This window comes from Stylophora pistillata, chromosome 4, assembly GCF_964205215.1.
Source record: "Stylophora pistillata chromosome 4, jaStyPist1.2, whole genome shotgun sequence".
Taxonomy (NCBI): domain Eukaryota; kingdom Metazoa; phylum Cnidaria; class Anthozoa; order Scleractinia; family Pocilloporidae; genus Stylophora; species Stylophora pistillata.
In genome coordinates this window covers 43,577,559-43,595,951 of record NC_142522.1, presented here as the reverse complement: position 1 = coordinate 43,595,951, position 18,393 = coordinate 43,577,559, and the positions used below count along the sequence as shown (strand labels likewise).

The 18,393-nt window shown below is 39.9% G+C and overlaps 2 protein-coding genes across 2 annotated transcripts in view; both read left to right on the top strand.

The window, feature by feature from the left end:
• LOC111339436 (uncharacterized) overlaps nucleotides 1-9,024 on the top strand; it is a 17,114-nt gene extending 8,090 nt beyond the window's left edge. The window contains exons 6-12 of the mRNA XM_088757551.1: nucleotides 1-91; nucleotides 365-595; nucleotides 1,233-1,583; nucleotides 2,345-3,202; nucleotides 3,666-4,448; nucleotides 5,445-5,672; nucleotides 5,920-9,024. The exon at nucleotides 1-91 is cut by the window's left edge and continues 68 nt beyond it. Coding sequence (XP_088613677.1) covers nucleotides 1-91; nucleotides 365-595; nucleotides 1,233-1,583; nucleotides 2,345-3,202; nucleotides 3,666-4,448; nucleotides 5,445-5,672; nucleotides 5,920-8,051 — 4,674 coding nt within the window. The 3' untranslated portion in view covers nucleotides 8,052-9,024. The remainder of the gene's footprint in view (nucleotides 92-364; nucleotides 596-1,232; nucleotides 1,584-2,344; nucleotides 3,203-3,665; nucleotides 4,449-5,444; nucleotides 5,673-5,919) is intronic.
• An 872-nt stretch (nucleotides 9,025-9,896) lies between these two features.
• LOC111339466 (uncharacterized) lies at nucleotides 9,897-14,814 on the top strand. Its single transcript, XM_022946135.2, has 6 exons — nucleotides 9,897-10,277; nucleotides 11,633-11,902; nucleotides 12,271-12,325; nucleotides 12,736-12,951; nucleotides 13,190-13,501; nucleotides 13,973-14,814. The coding sequence occupies exons 1-6, from the start codon at nucleotides 10,021-10,023 to the stop codon at nucleotides 14,381-14,383; spliced, it is 1,521 nt and encodes a 506-aa protein (XP_022801870.2). The 5' UTR covers nucleotides 9,897-10,020; the 3' UTR covers nucleotides 14,384-14,814.
• Nucleotides 14,815-18,393: the final 3,579 nt, after the last annotated feature.

Sequence of the window (18,393 nt, the reverse complement as noted above, 5' to 3'; positions counted from 1 at the left end):
ACATGTAAAGCTGGCAACAGCAGTTTCCAATGTGAGTGCTTTACTGGTTTCAATGGTACCTTCTGTCAGAATGACATCGATGAGTGTGAAGGTAAGTTTCAAGTCTGAGGACACATAGATTATATATTACCATGGCCATGCTGGACATAATTAAATCTTAAAATAAAGTTAGTGTTATGCCAATATTTACTACTATTGGAATTAGGGTTCACGAATGTAAGCTCAAGGCCACTGGATCTCTTGCTGTATTTTGAGCAGAAAATTTCAGACATCATGCCTAGTGTCTTGGTCATTCACTGTTCTTAATAGTTCATGTACCTGTAGTATGCTATGTGCAGTGTCTGAGTGTGACCCATATTGTTAGGTGTTTCGTGTAACTGTGGGAGTTGCACTGATCTTCCTGGGGCGTTCCGTTGTGATTGTGATCCATGGACTACAGGCCTGTACTGTGAGACTGATATCGATGAATGCGCCAATCAAAGTCAGTGCAGTGTGGATAAGGGTCAAGGTTTATGTCAAAACATCGACGTCACCAAAACAAATTGCGATAAACGTACGAAAGGAGCTGGCTGCTTCTGTACCCCCGGCTTTACAGGTATTGTATTATGCTTCAAATAATTTAGATCCAGACAGATCTTTAAAGTTTAGAAAAAAGGAAGTTATTAAACTTTTGTTGGCCCAAGAGACAAAGAAAAAACATGTTAATACAAGCATTTCTTTTAACATACTAAAAATAAAACTTTTCTGTAGGTCGTTAATGTCAAGAGCAATTTGGAAATCAGTATACTTAAAACACCAACATTGCCCGCCATACAGTAAAGTAAAGTAAAAAGATACCAGAGGACGTACAAATGGATCTGTTGCAGTAGAAAGGAACTTATATTATTATTTCTTAAAATAATATGCTATTTATTTGATGGAACCCTTCCGCACGGATTTATTGTATCCGAGCTTTTCATAAGAAAGTTTGCACTGATAACCCGATATGTCATGTGACTTCCTTTCCATGTTCTCATCGGTCAACGTTGCCCCAACGCTGCTTGATCTCCTCCCCGCCGCAAGTGTTTTGACGTTGTCCGCGATCCCACCAGATCCAGACAAGAGTGGCAGCTTCTGTGCTTCCAAACTAAATCTCATTCTTAACGTAAGCATAAATCCCCACCCCTCCCCCATGAATACATCAGGGCTTGACTTAGTTTGAAGAATACCCACGGGTGTTGTTTTTATTCCAGGTGAAAACTGCCACGTTGATGTGGATTACTGCTTGCAACATAGGCCTTGTCAAAACCAGGCAAAGTGCATTGATGGAAAGGGAGTTAACGAGTACAAATGTACCTGTACATCTGGCTGGAAAGGACAAAACTGTGATGAGGACATTGATGAGTGTCAACTTGGATACTGTCAGAATAATGCAACATGTAATAACAGTTTAGGTAGCTACGCATGTGCATGCTCACCTGGCTTCACAGACTACAACTGTTCCACAAATATTAATGACTGTTTACCAGACCCATGTGAAAATGGTGGAAAATGTACAGATCTGATAAATGACTTCAACTGTGCATGCCAGCCAGGATATGAAGGTAATAAACATGAATACCTCAGAGAAATTATGAAGAGACAGAGAGGGAAGTTCCCAGAGTAGGTCAATTTCACTAGAGTTATTTAGAGACAGTCCTCTCAAACGGAAGTCAGTTCTCTGAAACGTTCGAAAGAAACCTGAGCTGTATCTGTTTTCCGAGTGTCACTGTTATTAAAGCAGTCTGGAGGAAAAAGAGAAAATGGACTTTTTTGAGGGAATATTTACCATATGGACTTTAAAGAGAAAACAATCGGAAAGGTTGATCAATGGAATCAACGCATCCATACCAATGTCCCGATTGTCCCTCTCTGATTATTTCCTCTTGAATGGTGTTTTTTGACAAAGCTTGTTTGTTCTGTCAGAGTGGATATTTTCTTCTCTTTCTTGTTGTCAGTGTTGCGTTTTATGGACCGAGAAGTATACAGTACTAATAGTACTTATAGGACTACTCGTAATGAAATACAGTACTTCTAAATTTCGTTCGATTGGTTTTTTCAAACAAAAGATTTCCAGGGAAATCGTTTTGTGTGGTTTTGCGGCATCAGATAGCACATTAAAAAAAAGTGTCCCTAAGACTGACAGCCTTTAGCATTTTACCCAAACTACAAGTCAAGGCCAAGAACAGGGTATTTCTTTCCGCCCCAATACCTCATAGCAGATGGCCGTTATACACCTGGTTACCAGGTCATTTAACCATTCATGGAAGCCGATTCGCAAAAAAATTACATTCTTTTCTGAAACTTTTCATCTTTTGATGCACAGGTAAAAATTGCTCCATCGACATTGATGAATGCAAGTCTAAACCATGCCAGAATAATGCAACATGTATGCATGGCATAGCTGATGTCAACTGCACTTGCACAGCCAACTTTACAGGAAAGTACTGTGAGCTCGAGTTATCTTCTTGCATTCCTAATCCGTGCAAGAATAATGGCACCTGTGATTTACGAAACAACAACTTCACTTGTACTTGCGCAGCCGGCTTTGGAGGGGTACATTGTGAAAATATAACCACAGTCGGATTAAATGGCTCCTCGTTCATGAATTTGCACGTCGGAAAACAAATGTTTGAACTCTCTTTCCAGTTCAGGACAACTCTAAATCACGGCTTATTAGGTGCTGATTCAGGAAGCAATTTTCTTGTATTTCTTGATAATAATAAAGTGCACATATTGTACAATAACACTAAGAAACTTTCGGCTGGCAAACAGGCTAATCTTAGCGATGGACTCTGGCACACTGTCTTTATCAACACATCTGCGGACTCCTTAGTTCTCGTTGTAGATAACTCATCTTGTGGCGAGCATTGCAAGACGTCTTCAAATGATCTACAAGCAAACGTTGACGTTTCAAAACTCTACATCGGTGGATCCTCGTTTCCTGTAAACTATCTTCACAACACCCTGTATAATTTCACTGGTTGTATTCAAGATGTAATGATTGATATGGAGACAGTGATCCCCAGCAGTGAAGAAGTGGAATTGTTCAACACTGTGACTGGGTGTCCTCGAAAAGAGGTGTGTGTATCTAACTCTTGTACAAATGGACAATGTGTTGACGAATGGAACAAATTCAGCTGTGATTGCACACGACCCTGGATCGGTCCGCGCTGCAATACAAGTGAGTCTAATTGAGTTTGTATGTAACTTGGTCTTTGTCAATGCCACAAATTATTATCCAACTGCGCTTCGTAGAGTACAAATAACGGACGAGACGAGACGAGTACAAATATCACTTTAATAGCAATTTTTCGTATCAGTTTTCGGTTTTTGTGTCAAAAGCTTCAGTTTTTCGGTTTTAGTGTGATTTTATTATTTTAGTCGGTAGCGGCTCTCATACTTTAACATTCTATTGCGCAAAGTAAATCCAAATACGACAGAAAGCCATTATCTCGATATCTGATCTTTCTAACAGCATACTGTAATTTTACGCAGTCACGCAGAGTGACTCTTAGACCCCGGTTATCACGAAAAATTTTCAATAATCTCCAGAAAGATCGAGGCAACGGGTCTCCCAGATTCTCCTTCCAATAGAATTTCCACAATAGTTCAAATCTTTTCTTTTCTTACCTTTTTCTTTTTAGCGTTGACGCCGGGAACGTTTGGTGCAACTGAACCTTTAAACATTGGTAGCAGCAGACGGCGACGTAGTATTGAGAGCATGCGTAACGCTTCCTTTGCTAAATTCTTCACTAATGGCACTTGTTTTGACTCAGCTGTTGAGTTGTCGTTCTTCATCCGAACTCGGGAAATGAGAGGATTAATAATACTGATGACAGATAATCAGGGTCATCATATTAGTGTTGTGATTGATCAAGGAATGTTGTTTGTACAAACCACTTCAAATGGACACACCTCCAATTTTACCATAAATGGAAGTGTTAGCGATGGACATTGGCACTTTGTTGCAATCCGAAACAACATGTCGCGCTTTGACAACTTCACTATGGTCAAGGGACCCATTATTAACAAAGATATCAAGTTGACTGTAACCTACCTTGGAGGACTTGATGACTTCTCTCTTTACCCGGAAGCTGATATTATTCGAACTCCATTTCGAGGCTGTTTACAGGACATTCAACTGAACAACAGACTGTTTGACTTCGGATTTAATGATGCCTCGTTAATTACCACGGATCGTTACATCTTACTCGAGTCAGGTGGTCTGGGTAAAGGTTGTCAGGGAATGAACGTGTGTCGATCATTACCGTGTGGTGATGGAGGCTTCTGTAAAGACTTGTGGAACAAATATCAGTGCGAGTGTAAACCTCGCTACGGTGGCCCGGACTGTGCACTGTACGGCTGCTCCTTGGTTAACCTGTGCCCTCATAATACCACCTGCTTGGATATCGGAGAAAATTATGAATGTAAGTGCTTATAAAATAATAATTTATAGTCATCAGATATAGTTTTCGTATCAATATGTAGTGAATATATATGCTGAATATGTAGTGAATATATAGTGAATATATATGCAGTCAATATGTAGTATATGTCAATATGTAGTATATGTCAATATGTAGTATATGTCAGTATGTAGTGTATGTCAATATGTAGTATATGTCAATATGTAGAATATCAATATGTAGTGAATATATATGCTGAAATTCCCTCTTGTTAACTTCACATTTTATAACAGCTGTCATTTTAATCAGCTTTCAAAGATTTCCCGCTCTTACTTGAAGTTGAGTCACCAGTTCTTGACGTCACCATCGCGGTCGGTGTTAGTGTGACCACAGGCAGCCCAAGCTCACTACTAGAAAAGCGGACGTGACCCTTACCGTGTTGCGTAACGTTTTATATTTATAAAGGTTTGTATGGAATGTTATCGGTTTGCCTTAAAAGAGAGAAAAAAATGTCTTGTTTTGAAATAAAATGGGCTTACCTTATTGCCTTGTTGTTTTCTTTGTTGATTCCGAGCGTCTCAGGCCATTTTGAAGCGTTTTCGGCGAGTTAGCGCTATGTTGGTGTTCAACTGCTAGGTTGCGCTAACTCGCCGAAAACGCTTCAAAATGGCCTGAGACGCTCGGAATCAACAAAGAAAACAACAAGGCAATAAGGTAAGCCCATTTTATTTCAAAACAAGACATTTTTTTCTCTCTTTTAAGGCAAACCGATAACATCCCATACAAACCTTTATAAATATAAAACGTTACGCAACACGGTAAGAGTCACGTCCGCTTTTCTAGTAGTGAGCTTGGGCTGCCTGTGGTGTGACCACAAGGTTGCCCACGAGAGTGATTTCTTTCAGCCAAAACGATGACTTGTTTACTGTAACTAAAAGCGCTCATGGAATGGAATTGAACTCTCAAATTTTGAAGTTTATTTCACGTGTTTTTCTAAGTTATTTATCTCTGTGTTAGGTGTGCATCCCTTCACTTTCAATGGCAGTGCAACTCGAGCAGAATTTACCTTCGTCTCCAGTGTTAATGTCAGCCTGGATGCGTCTTTACGAGTACGAACAAGGGAGTCCTCAGCTGTGTTGATTCACATTCGTCACGACTACAACAAATTTTTCAAGATGGCACTTGACGATGGACGGATTAACATTAGTTTTGCTCTGAATGGAGACAGTGGAGTAATATCCTCAGGTAAGATAAGGTTCTACTGACTTCAACTAATGCGCTATACGCTTGCAAGATGGTCAAGTATTAGTGACGAGAAAGGCCTTTTTGTCGTCTGAAAATTTCCATTCGTGGTATTTCTTGGTATATTTTGGGGAATTTGATTTAAGTATATTGTTTCGGTAAAATGGCCACGAGTGGCGTTTACCTCCTTTATATTCATATGTTTTCACTTTCCGGTTATTTATCAAGCTTTGTATCCTTTTTCTTTTAGATGATCAAGTAAATGACGGCCAGTGGCACAAAATCGCGTTCAACATCACTGATAATCAGAGTTTTGTGACCGTAGATGGCTCCACTACTATGGATTCCTCCAAACTTTCAAGCAATGATATAACAAGCTTATTAAACAGTACTCCAGTTGTGGTGGGCGGGTCAGCCTTCAAAGGATGTCTAGATAACGTGCGTATTGGTGATCTGCTGCTATCATTTGTTGATTACTACAACAGCACCTTGAATGTTAGTCATGTGACTCCTTTGAAGCCTCATTTCCAAGTTAACACATCAGAACTGAGGTTCGGTTGCCACAGTGATGACGTTTGTGGTCCGGCACCTTGTTTACGGGGCACGTGCAGTGATGAATGGAACCTGTTTAATTGCGCATGTCCAGAAGGATGGGCGGGGTCTATCTGTAATCTCACAGCCAACATGACTTGCGCTCATTCCCCGTGCGCCAATGGCACGTGCTATAACGTGACTTACGTTGACATGGCAACCAATCAGAAACAAGTAAGTGACGTAGGATTTGATATGTTTGAGTGCAAGTGCCCTCCAGGATTTGAAGGGAAGCTTTGTGAAAATGCTACGAACGAATGCGACCCTAATCCGTGTGAAAATGGCGCGAACTGCACTGATCTTCACCTCGACTATAACTGCTCATGCGTCAGGGGTTACGCTGGAAAAAACTGTTCAACGAACATCGACGAATGTGCAAATAACAACTGCACTAACAATTCTACTTGTGTCGACGGAATCGGCTCGTATAGTTGCTCCTGCCTGGTTGGTTTTAATGGAACTTTCTGTGAGCAAGATATTAATGAATGTGAAGTTACGAAGCCACTTGGTCCTTGTAACGCAACAGGAACAAAGAACTGTTCTAACTTTGTGGGCGGCTTCAGCTGTGACTGTAAACAAGGGTTCTTTGGAGAACTGTGTCAGTATGACTTTAGTTCGTATTGCGAACTTAAAAAACCTTGCCAAAATGGTGGTAATTGTTCAGATAATGCAACAGCTTTTAGCTGTTCTTGTCCTGAGGGGTATAATGGGACATTGTGTGAGAATGATATTCATGAATGCAAAGACGAGCCATGTATGAATAACGGAACATGCATTGATAGCCATGTAAACTCCACCAGTCGTATGTTCCCGGGTTATAAGTGTAACTGCACTATCGATTTTGAAGGACAGCGATGTGGAAAGAAAATTGACCCGTGTGAATCTGATCCTTGCAAGAACAATGCTACGTGTGAGAGGTTGGCCTACAACAAGTATTGGTGTAAATGTACACCCGAGTATAAGGGAGAAAACTGCTCTGTTTTCCAAGCTTGTTACAGCAGTCCATGCCAGAATGGAGCTACTTGTAAAGAATTCTACAACCCTAGTAATTATTCCTGCGCATGTCCACTCGGGTTCTACGGACAAAATTGCGAGAACGTCACCGACTACTGTTCACCTGACCCCTGTAGAAATAACGCGACTTGCGTGAATTTGAACGCGGAAGGGAAGTATTTCTGTAACTGTACTGAAGGATTTGGTAATGTAAACTGTAGTGGCTTGTTGAAGTTCTGCGATCCCGATCCATGCATCAATGGGAGTTGTCTTCCATTAATGGACACTTTTCAGTGCGTGTGTAACGAAGGTTATACAGGAAAGAATTGCAGCGAGCTCATTAACAAATGTGATTCGAATCCTTGTCAAAACGGTGGCACATGTACCTCTACTGACGGCTCATTTCGCTGCAAGTGTGAGTCTGGTTGGGTGGGTGAAGCATGTCAGTATGTAGATCCCTGCAACAATAGTCCGTGCGAGAACGGTGCAACTTGCAAAACCAACGTTCAGACTGGGAATGTTTCGTGTCTTTGTCGGGATTATTTCACAGGTTCACGGTGTGAAACTTCGCAGGAACAAACCGATCCCTCTGAAAAGACAGCAGTCAGTCAATATATCCTGATCGGAGGAATTATAGCGGCTTGTGTCCTCGCCATGTTGTTGCTCTTTTTATTGGTAATTGTTATGAAGAAGAGAACATCAAATGGCACATATAATCCTAGTAAGGAAGAATTAGAGGCAGGGCGTGTTGAATTGGATTCCATGCTGAAGCCGCCTCCTCCAGAAAGGCTCATATAAAAGGTTGTGTCGCTCTGAGATGACAAGTTAAGAGTAATCAACCCCGGGTTGATCTGTAGAAGACCACTCTGTGCCTTTCTGTGCGTTTCGGTCTCTGCTTGAAAGCAGAATTGGTTCAATCGACCACCTGCCATGTGTTGACAACGACCACTCTTTGGAAGCTATTCTGTGAGAGGTTGTGTTACGCAACACCCCTCAACTAACTATCCAAAACTATACACTGGGCTCAAAATGAAATAAGACAAAAGGTTAGTTTTTTTTAGGTATTTTGGAGAATATTCCAAAAGTAGAACTATTTTTTTTTTTTTTTATTTTACGCGCGACATGTGAAATTGCAACCGAAGTTTGGTAGAAATGAGAATTGTCAGGACGTACTTTTGTAAACTTTGTTTTTACTAGGAGACGTTTTCCTTCATAAGGTTTTCTTATTTTCTTCGTTTTATTTATTTTTTTAACTCAAATTCCCCTGGTTTTGGAGATTTTTGCAACAGCGCTTTATCCTAGGTACATCTCATTTGCTCTTAAGGTTGTTGTTAAGAAGTTGTTACTTCGACATATACCGTCATTTTCAGGTGTTTGAAATGGCAAGCGACCGCAAAAAGGTATCTTCCTTACCATCGTCAATTTTGTTTTCCTAACGCATTCGTTTTTGTCTTACCTAGTTGTTTTGTCAGTCTCTCATAAATGGTTAGAATATAATGTATAGCTAGTCTGTATGTATGAACTAGCCTTATTTGAACTAAAAAACATTAGGAAGCTTTCTATGATAGCTTATCGGAAGGTTTTGTTTGAAAACAGTGGTAGTTGTGTACCAGAGTTTTATTTAATGCAATCAAGTGTGTATATATACATATGCGTGACGCTAAATTGAGTTGAATTAATTTCCTATTTTAGAATTTATAGGAATTTGAATAGGAAATAAATCAAGGGTAACTTTTGCAATGATTTTTTAAATAAAAATAATCCTAACTGCTCTATGTTCTTTGTGATTGCTATCATTGAAATGCATTTGAAATCAGTCACATTTCCCCCTGATCGAAGCTCCCAGTTGAAGTCATCATTGATTTCCAGTTGACTAAGTGCCGTTCTGTTGAACGTTGTTTTTGTGTTCTCGAGTTCAAACATGTGACTGTGTAAACCTCTAGTCGTCACACTGGGATATCTCGAACCCTAAATAATTTTAACCGGCCATTTCCTTGTTCCACGAGGGATCCGAGGTGACGGGCCTCTAATATGACTAGGAATGAACTTAGTATCTCTTTTCGCACACGGAGTAACTTTAACAACAAATTTTGTCACGTGTGACAAAAGCCCAGCGAAATACTCGACCTGCATTCGTGATAATTGTTACAGTGCTAAGGTCAGTTCACGACCTGCTGTAGTGTTAAAGTTTGTGTGTTAAGATATGAGCTAAAACATCGCGACAACGGTGTCACGCATATCATTCCAACAAGCAAACTGGCAGTAGTAAGTGATTTTAAACATACTGTTTCTCCTTCCGTCATGAAAAAAGGAACACGTACTCACAGTGCATTGCCAAATACACTTGACACTTAGATTGATCGATAGTTTTCCGCTCGTGGATTTTTCCTCGGCTGCGAATTTTGTTAATCGCGTGACATGAAATCAGAGATATCAAAAATTGTTCTATTTTCGACAGGGTAAGCCTTGCCATGATAAAAAATAAAACTTGCGAAAGTAGGGATATTTCAAGAGGCCTTTGCCCGTTGAGTGTCAAAGAACTTTCAAAGTTTCTTTTCATGTCATGTCACGTGAAATGAAAGAATATATAGCATGACGAGCATGACGTCTTTTTCGACCGCTGACCTATGTCTAATATACGCTCTCATGACACTCACGAGATACCTCATGCGAACTTTCTGTATTATATTCGTTTCCGTTTCTGGGTCTGTCGAAAGCTGGTCCCACTCCAGCGCCTGCTAAATTAAACTCGTCTCAACTTAAAAAAATGGCGTCGGGAAGTTTCTTGTCGGTTTTTAAGGCTGGTGGTTACGCTGTTTATGTTTTGTTTCTCTTACTCTGTACATATTTACTGAACCAACTGGATCGATACACTCTGGCAGTGTCTTCACAACCTATGGCGCACGACATACACTTTGGTGATAAGGGATGCTTGCCTTACAACTCCACATTTTCTTCTAAATATAAAGACTTCTGTGTGAAAAGTGAGAAGGACAGCAGTCAACCTGAGAGAAACCAAACTATGTAAGTTCTGATTCATGTAGTTAGCTGGAGTAGCGCTCTCTGAAATAAGCCAGAAATAAATTATTTGCGCTTGTCATCCACTTACATGTAATACTGTAAATCTTCTGAGTATGAATCTTTGTTAGACTGTCTGAGAAGGGTAATGAAAATTATTGAATATGATTGATCATGTAGAAGTTCTTATCATGCTAGAAACAAGCAGTGCTCGGCCTAATTATCGCGTAATAGTTCTTTTTTAAAATTAACGCAATAAAGTTACGTAATTTCAATGTGTTTCGTAATTCAGAATACCAGAGTTGTCACGTCCCATTTTAGTTTAAAAATGAAGAGGGGCAGGAGTGTAGGGTACAAAATCGTACAATCAAAAAAGCAAACGAAAAAAATTTAAATATATCATAATGTATTTAAGAAATGGAAGAAAATCTTAATGTAATGAATGGTGTTACGGTGTTTGTCAGTAGAGCTCCTTCTTTTTCTTTGAGCACTCTCAATTCAGTGTCGCAAGACTAAGACCCAAGGAGGGGGACATAGGGGGTTCAGAATGCTGCAACATTACAAAACAAAATAGAACAAACATCACATCACCACAAGGAATATTACTAACACACCAGCACGGGGGTGTAGTGTAAGTCTCAGGATTTACCTGGTCTGGTTCCACTCTTCTTAACCATGTGCTGGTTGTTGGCTAGTTGATATTTTGCGTGTTAGAAGTCCAGCGGTCAAGTAAATATTAACGAACATAGCCTGGATTAATCAACAAATGTTTATTAAATATTAATGCGGATGTATTGCTGATTTTGTTCGACAATTAATCATGGGTTATCAAAATCTATTTGTTAAAAGTTAAAAAATAAACTGCAATGCTGGAAATGGTTTATTTCACTAAAAACCATCGCTTTGAAATTACAAACATCATACGCTTTAAGGTTTGAGATCACCGCAACACCGCAATGTGAGTTGTTCTTCACTGCAATATGGCATTACAAAAAGGGTCAACACCACAATGCCGCAAACCCTAATGTCCCCCTCCCCAAATGATCACAATGGCTAACGCAAGGGAAGGAAAATATCAAAAGAAACTAATAAGAACCCAAATGGACACATTGTGATTGGTTTTAGTTTAGCATTTGATGGGCTGCTGTAAAACTTCGTGGCCAGTCAGAAAACAGGACAAAGCCAAACCCTTGCAATCATGCATTCATTTTGTTGCTACTAAACGTGGTTTCAATGAAATAATTAAAAAAAAAATGATATGTCCACTCCTATGAAAATTGTGTGTACCATGCTTCATTTACAGCACCATACCTGTATTCACAATGTGTTGGAAATGCTTTAATTTGCTATTTGTTTTTCAGATGTGAATTAAAAACCCCTCACAATTCCACCCAACATGTGTGTGCATGGGATTATGATGGAACAGGAAGCGACTATCAGATCCTTGCAGGTCCAGTTTTTATCCTTGTGTACACAATCAGTGGTATTCCTCTTGGATTCTGTGCTGGAGTTTTTCATCGTAGAAACCTCATTGTTTTCTGTCTTGTACTGTGGAGCACCATGACATTGTTGACAGGTTTCGCCACCAAATATTGGCACTTAGTTGTGACAAGATTTATTCTTGGGATTGGGTGAGTGAAATAACAGAAAAAGTAAAGTAACTAGCTAATTTCAACTTGTTCAGGAACTCTTCTTACTACATCTCACCCTATATGTCAGTTGTGTCATGAGCCCTAAAAGGTTTCTGATCTTTGGCTAAGGGTCTCCGCATAATTTTTTTGTTGGCAATGTGAATAAGAGTTATTTTAAGAGTCTTACATTTTTTTTTTCTCTACACATGTGAGCAACTACACAAGATACTGCATTGTGATAATAATGGCTCATATTCATATTGTTGAATTCATGGCATTGAATAGTCTACTGTAAAATTTCAATTCATTTTTTGTTTCAATGCACACGTTAATTTTTTTTTCTTGTTTTTTTGTTTTGTTTTTTGCAGTGAGGCTGGATGCACTCCATTTGCAACCAGTTTGATTGCTGACTATTTTCCTGAGGTAAGTCTATAACATTTCCACCATTGTCATGGAGTTTCTTGTTTCAGGACAAATTACCAGCTTTTTTATTTTTTTCCAGAAAAAAATTTATTGAAACATCTGTTTTGATGTAGAAACTTTGTGTATTTTTGCTAAGTATGTTTGCAAGTCTGACTGCCTGTAGTCTTCCTGTGCCTATTTTAGGTCCCATGGTACCAAGCTACTCTTTAGGATAAGCCACACAATTCATGGTGACATTCTTTCTTTCCCTTCATTGCCATCTTTTTTGGAAGTTTTTTATTCTGCCATTTCCCTAAGTTACTAGGACAGAGATTTTATGATGAGTTTGAATTTCCAATAAAATCAAGTAAACAAACTTAAATTTTTGTGTCCTATATAAATGTAAAGCTTACTTTGTATGGATATTTTAGACATTACGAGGATCTGCTTTTGGTGTATATAACTGGGGAATCTACATTGGTTACAGTATGGCATATGCTTTTGGTAACTTCATTACGCAAGCTAATATTGATGGCAAAGGGTGGAGGTGGGTGTTCTGGATTGCTGCTGCACCTGGCTTTGTGCTGGGATTTGTTATGCTGCTCACAATGAAGGAGCCTGAGAGAAGTGAGAAAACAAATACACAGGTATTGTAATGTTCAAGTGAAAGATGAAATTTATTGGTACATGACTTAGGCACCATGATAGGTATACCTAGGCTTGATGACCAATGACTGCTTGGGAAAGTAGCAAACACCCCCCACTATTGGAGGGAATGAATACAGAAGTCAAGTACAAAGTGTACGCGGGAATGGATAGAGAAAGAATATTGTGTGATTTTTTGTTTGACAGATATATTTGACTGGTATATTTGACTATTTTCAGGCAATTGTCACCCATTCACAGCGACAGGTATTGAGAGAGAAGTTCCTTTTGTTATGCAGAACATTCATGCGTCCTTCTCTGCTCATCTTGTTTCTTGCCGGATCCATAAGGAATGCTGGAGGCTATGTTTGGGCGTACAACACACAGCCTTACTTCAACAAGTATTACCCTCAAACTAATGTGGGAGAATATATGAGCTGGATCCCTCTGGTGGGAGGAAGCTTGGGAGTGGTCCTAGGAGGATTCATCTCTGATCGGTTGATTAAAAACCGAGGCTTTTATGCCAGAGTTTGGGTCCTATTATTCAGTCAGGTAAGTGGAGAGGATACAGACTAGAAAAGAATGAGACAGGGGAGACAGAGTGAAATCTGAATGCAAGCCTAATGCTAGTGGCTTCAGCTTGTAGACCTTATCCCTGTTTCTGTGGCATCACACCAATACAACTTGGAGTTTAGTTTCTCTTCGTTGACGGGATGAAAGATCATCCTGGTGGCGTCTCAACCCCCTGTCACATTTCATTAACAGTAAGCTGGATACCGATTGTCCACCTTGATGGAGAAGGAGCCGCATGCCAAGAGTGACATGTCTTATGGAGTAAATTGTGCTAACAATGAAAGCTCCATTTCTCCTTCAGAAAAGGGAAAGCGAGGAAGCAAAGGGTAGGGGTCAGTCTGCTAGCAACCTGGGTTAACCTCTCCACTCCATCTGAGATTTCTTATTTCCTCACTTTTCAATGTGTCATCTCTTTCTTTCTTTTTTTTTTTTTTTTTTTTCATCTTTCAGATAATTGCTGCGCCATTTGCTGCAGGAGCCTTGTTCTTGCCCCCGCCATGGGCTTTCATCAGTCTGATTCCCTCAAATGTCATTGGTGAGATGTGGGTTGGTGTAACACTCACTGTAGTAGTCGAACTTGTACCAAACTCTATCCGTTCACCCGCCATAGCAGGTTATTTGTTCATCATCAGCATCATTGGTGGTAATGTGCCACTCCTCGTTCCACCTCTGAAGAAAATCACCAGTCTGCGGACAGCTCTGTACATTCTTTTTCCTGGCCTGTACCTCCTCAGCTCTGTGTTCTTTCTCTTGACTTTGTTCTCGTTGAAACGCGATATGAGACGAGCCAAGGAGGAAGAGGAAGTCATTAAACCGTTATTGCCTGAGACACCCACTGAATATGAAGGAAAGACAGTTTGATAACATGTAGAATGGAATTGAATTACCAACTGTCTTGTTTCAAAGGCAGGAGACAAATGCATTTAAGTTTGCCTTTGTTTGGACTATTAGCTGAACAATCTATTTAAACAAATTAGAGAACGTTGATAAATTTTCCTTGACGCGTACAAAAAAATGGAAACGAACCACTCATCGGAAGTTATTCCTACCATTTTTGCAATACATGTCTAGCTAAGACACAGGAATTAGAAATGATATATTGAGTAAAAACGGCTGCACTCTATTTAATTGTATAAGAAAACTTGTGCCACCGGCCTATGCAGTTAAATTCAAACTGACGCCAATCGCAACCCGAGCACTCGTGTTTTCCCGCGCTTTGGGTAGTTTGGTTGTTTAGGATGAACTGTTCGTGTCGTGCATTAAAAAAAAAAAGTAAAAAGCTAACTTATTCATATTGTTCTTGATTAATGATTCTTTAGATAAAATAATTTGATCATGCAATGCTCATGCAACTTACGTTTGGAAAAAGCTCAAGGTGTCCATTAGAGGCAACTTCAAAGCAAGTTTGAATTGAGATCATGTTGTCCTTGAGTAAAGATTGAGCAGTTGCTGTAGTTCAGAACCATCATTCCTTTGCGATTAAGATCTATGAGACAGGTTAAAACTATGGATTACTTTATCGAAAACTACATGAAACTAAAAAGGTTACGAAACCTAAACTCTAATTTGAGTGATAGAACTCTCTTCACGAGAGCTCCCATTTGTTTACGTTTTCTCGACTTGTCTCTCAAGTTTCGTTTCTGAGCCCATAACTGGCTGCATAAATTGATGGTGATGGTGTGTATACATGTTATTTACTGGGCGGGAGGCCAGTTTGATAAAACTGAGCCCGAGGTCTTCGATACAGCCGAGGCCGTAGTTGAGATAGTTCTTAATTAATCCGTCTTTGTTTTTTAGACACCCGCAGTTGAACACTGGTGAAGGATTTGTCTAAACCTTGAGGACGCCGTTATTATTTCTTAAATTTCTCAATTTCGAGTGAATTTTGTCACTAGAGCCCTGACCACAAAAATCGAATAACCGACTTCCATATTGAGCAACCATTTATTTCGAGGCACGTCATGGCCACAAGGGCGTTAAGCTATCTTTTCTTTTTTGGAAAAACACGTGATACACACGTGACGCAAGGTCCCGCCACAACGTACGATGAGCTTGTCGCGTACATCATTCTAGTTTCCGCTCCTTCCCGAGTGCTTCTGTTCTGAATCCTTTTTCAGAGCCCCTTTAAAACATTAAACAAAACTGTAGAAAAATGACTAAGCTTCCAAAAGTTTCACGTACGTTTTTTGCAAACTTCAGTTATTGATAAATTTTCTTCAACAACAACAACAGTCTATTTGTACTCACTCTTGCTCAGAAAAAGTTACAACAAAGAGAATATTAAAAAGTGTAAGTTAGAGTACTGGCTGCCTGGAATAACCATAGGGGCTAGCGGAGCCAGGCAACCGACTCCCCCCGTCCAGATATCAACTAGATGTGTGCCCAGTTGAGTTGTGGAGGAAAAATAGACAAAAAGAAAAGGAAAACAACTGTAAAAACCGAGTTTAGCTGACCTGCTCATGACTCTCTTAAGATCACCCACGCCAATTTTCTCTGTACTTATCACAGTTCCTTTCCTGCCCTTATCGAAAGTTGGTCTCCTTCCAGCGGTGGTCAAACTCGTATCAGTTTAGACAAATGGCTTCAAAAGGTTCCTCGTCGGTTTTCAATGCTGGTGGTTCTGCTGTTTATGTTTTGTTTCTCAGTCCCCGCTACATATTTGCTGAGCCAAATGCTCGATATACTCTGGCACTGTTTCCACAACCTATGGCGCGCGGCATACACTTTGGTGATAAAGAATGCTTGCCTTACATCTTCACATTTTCCTCTGAATATAAAGACTTGTGTTTGAGAGTGAAAAGGGCAAAAATAAACCAGAGAGAAAGCAGACAGTGTTAGTTATATTCCTGGTTCAAATATTTAAAACGAGGTCGTGCCTTCAGACGGAGTCTCATAAGTATTTGGGATCAAGGATAACAGCCCCAGCGTCGGGTGCATTGCCTAATCAGCGAGTTACCTTTGATCAGATTAATTTTTGTTATGCACTAACTTGCTTTTTGCTTTTGCATTGACGGAGTTTTTCATGAATAAGTACACTCACGGGGGTTTTAAAATTGGTCAACCGTGCTCCCCAACGTAAAATTCTACCTCTGAAGAAAATCATCAGCCTACGAACAGCTCTGTACATGTTGAGGCTGGCACAGCGAATCGACGCGTTTTGGCGATAAACTTTATTGACTTGTGAACCGCAAAAATCGAAGATCACAAAGGGTCACAAAACGGTTACAAACGGTGAAAACTAAAGGAAATGAATTAAAAAATAACAAAATAAACATAAAGACTCACTAAAGGAAAGTCCACTCACATTCCGCGCGAACCGAAGTGAAAGAAGACTCTTACAAACAACGACGGCACACTAGCAAAAACACGTGTGAGAAACTAAAGTCTTTCTGGTTATGTGACCAGGTGTGCCATGCTATGTAAGGGGTCACGAGGCGTCAAACGCAAAAAAGAATTAAGATAAGATAAAATAAATACAACAATATAAAAAACAAAGAAAAAAGTGTTACATCCTATTTTGACAAAAAGTTCATTCTCTTTCGTGGCCTGTACGTCAGCGCCGTGCTTTTCAGTGAAATTTATTCTCGTTAAAACGCGATATGAGACGAACAAAGGAGATAGAAGAAGAATTGACCAATCCAAAGGTTCAAATATAATCGCAGACGATCGTAGGTGATCGCTGAAACCCCTCAACCGAAGATCGCATGTTCACATATGATCTCAGCCGATCGCAGCGATCAGTGACAACCGAGTCCGCGATTACCATTCAGCGGCAATACAATAACTTCAGTCGACCAACATGGACGCCGAGGACACTGAACTTTAAATAGGTGTCAACATTCTGCTTCTGTTGTCTTTACTTAAAAGGAGAATCGCTGCTAGATCAAAAAAGAAACGTCGCTTTTGAGTGTGGAGTCTTCAAGCGATTGAACAAACAACCGCATTTTCTAATATCTTCCATAAACTGTTCCGTGTCATTTTCATCTTCCACCTTGTCAAAAAACACGCACGTGTAAAAGTTGATAAACAACTGGTTGTCATGGTATCATGCCGCTTGCAGCGGCTGCACGCTGAGAAAACATAGCATTATGGGACACATTGCAATCGCATGATCGCAGAACTTTGTTCAGATATGACCGCCTCGATCGCAGATGATCGCAACCAATCGCACGAATAGAACATGGTTCTATTCCTGCGATCGAGTCCGATCGCGATCGTACACGATCGCAGAACTGTTCACATGTAAGATATTAGCATAGTTGTTTGCTATCTGTAATTCGAAGTTAAATAAAGGTTTTCACTTCACTTCACAATCGCAGACGATGTGAATGATTCGTACTGCTCGACGTATTTAGCAATTCGTGCACTTATTCTGGCAACATAATTACTGTATACACCGTAGTTCTAATCTATTGCTTTTGGAACATTTTTCGTACCTCAGAAAAAAAAATCGAAGGATGCAAAAGAATATAAGCAGGTGTAATTACATGGCGACGAGTGAGATTAGGCGAGGGAAATTATCAGAATTTTGACAAAACGCAAGTGAGATTATTTCCTAATTTCACGAGAAAACCATTTGATTACGGCTTTTAATATCGTGGGTGACAAATTACGTTCACAACCGTAATTGTTTTTACTGGTTTATTCTATCGAAAAACAAGAACTTGAATAATAATATAGTTTTCGTTTAATGCATACATTATTTGAGCACGATCCTTCGCAGTAAAGCACTATTTGAGCAATAGTGAAAATCAGACCTGAAAAAAATTTCAGGCCTGTACGGGATTCGAACCACTGACCTCTGCGATACTAGTGCAGCGCTCTACCAATTGAGCTAACAAGCCAACTGGGAGCAGGCCATCAAATTAATT

Coding starts and splice junctions, on each gene's coding strand:
- LOC111339466 (XM_022946135.2), top strand. CDS start 10,021: ATGGCGTCGGGAAGTTTCTTGTCGGTTTTTAAGGCTGGTGGTTACGCT. Junction 12,326..12,735: donor TTGCTGACTATTTTCCTGAG/GTAAGTCTATAA, acceptor TGGATATTTTAG/ACATTACGAGGATCTGCTTT. Junction 13,502..13,972: donor GGGTCCTATTATTCAGTCAG/GTAAGTGGAGAG, acceptor TTCATCTTTCAG/ATAATTGCTGCGCCATTTGC.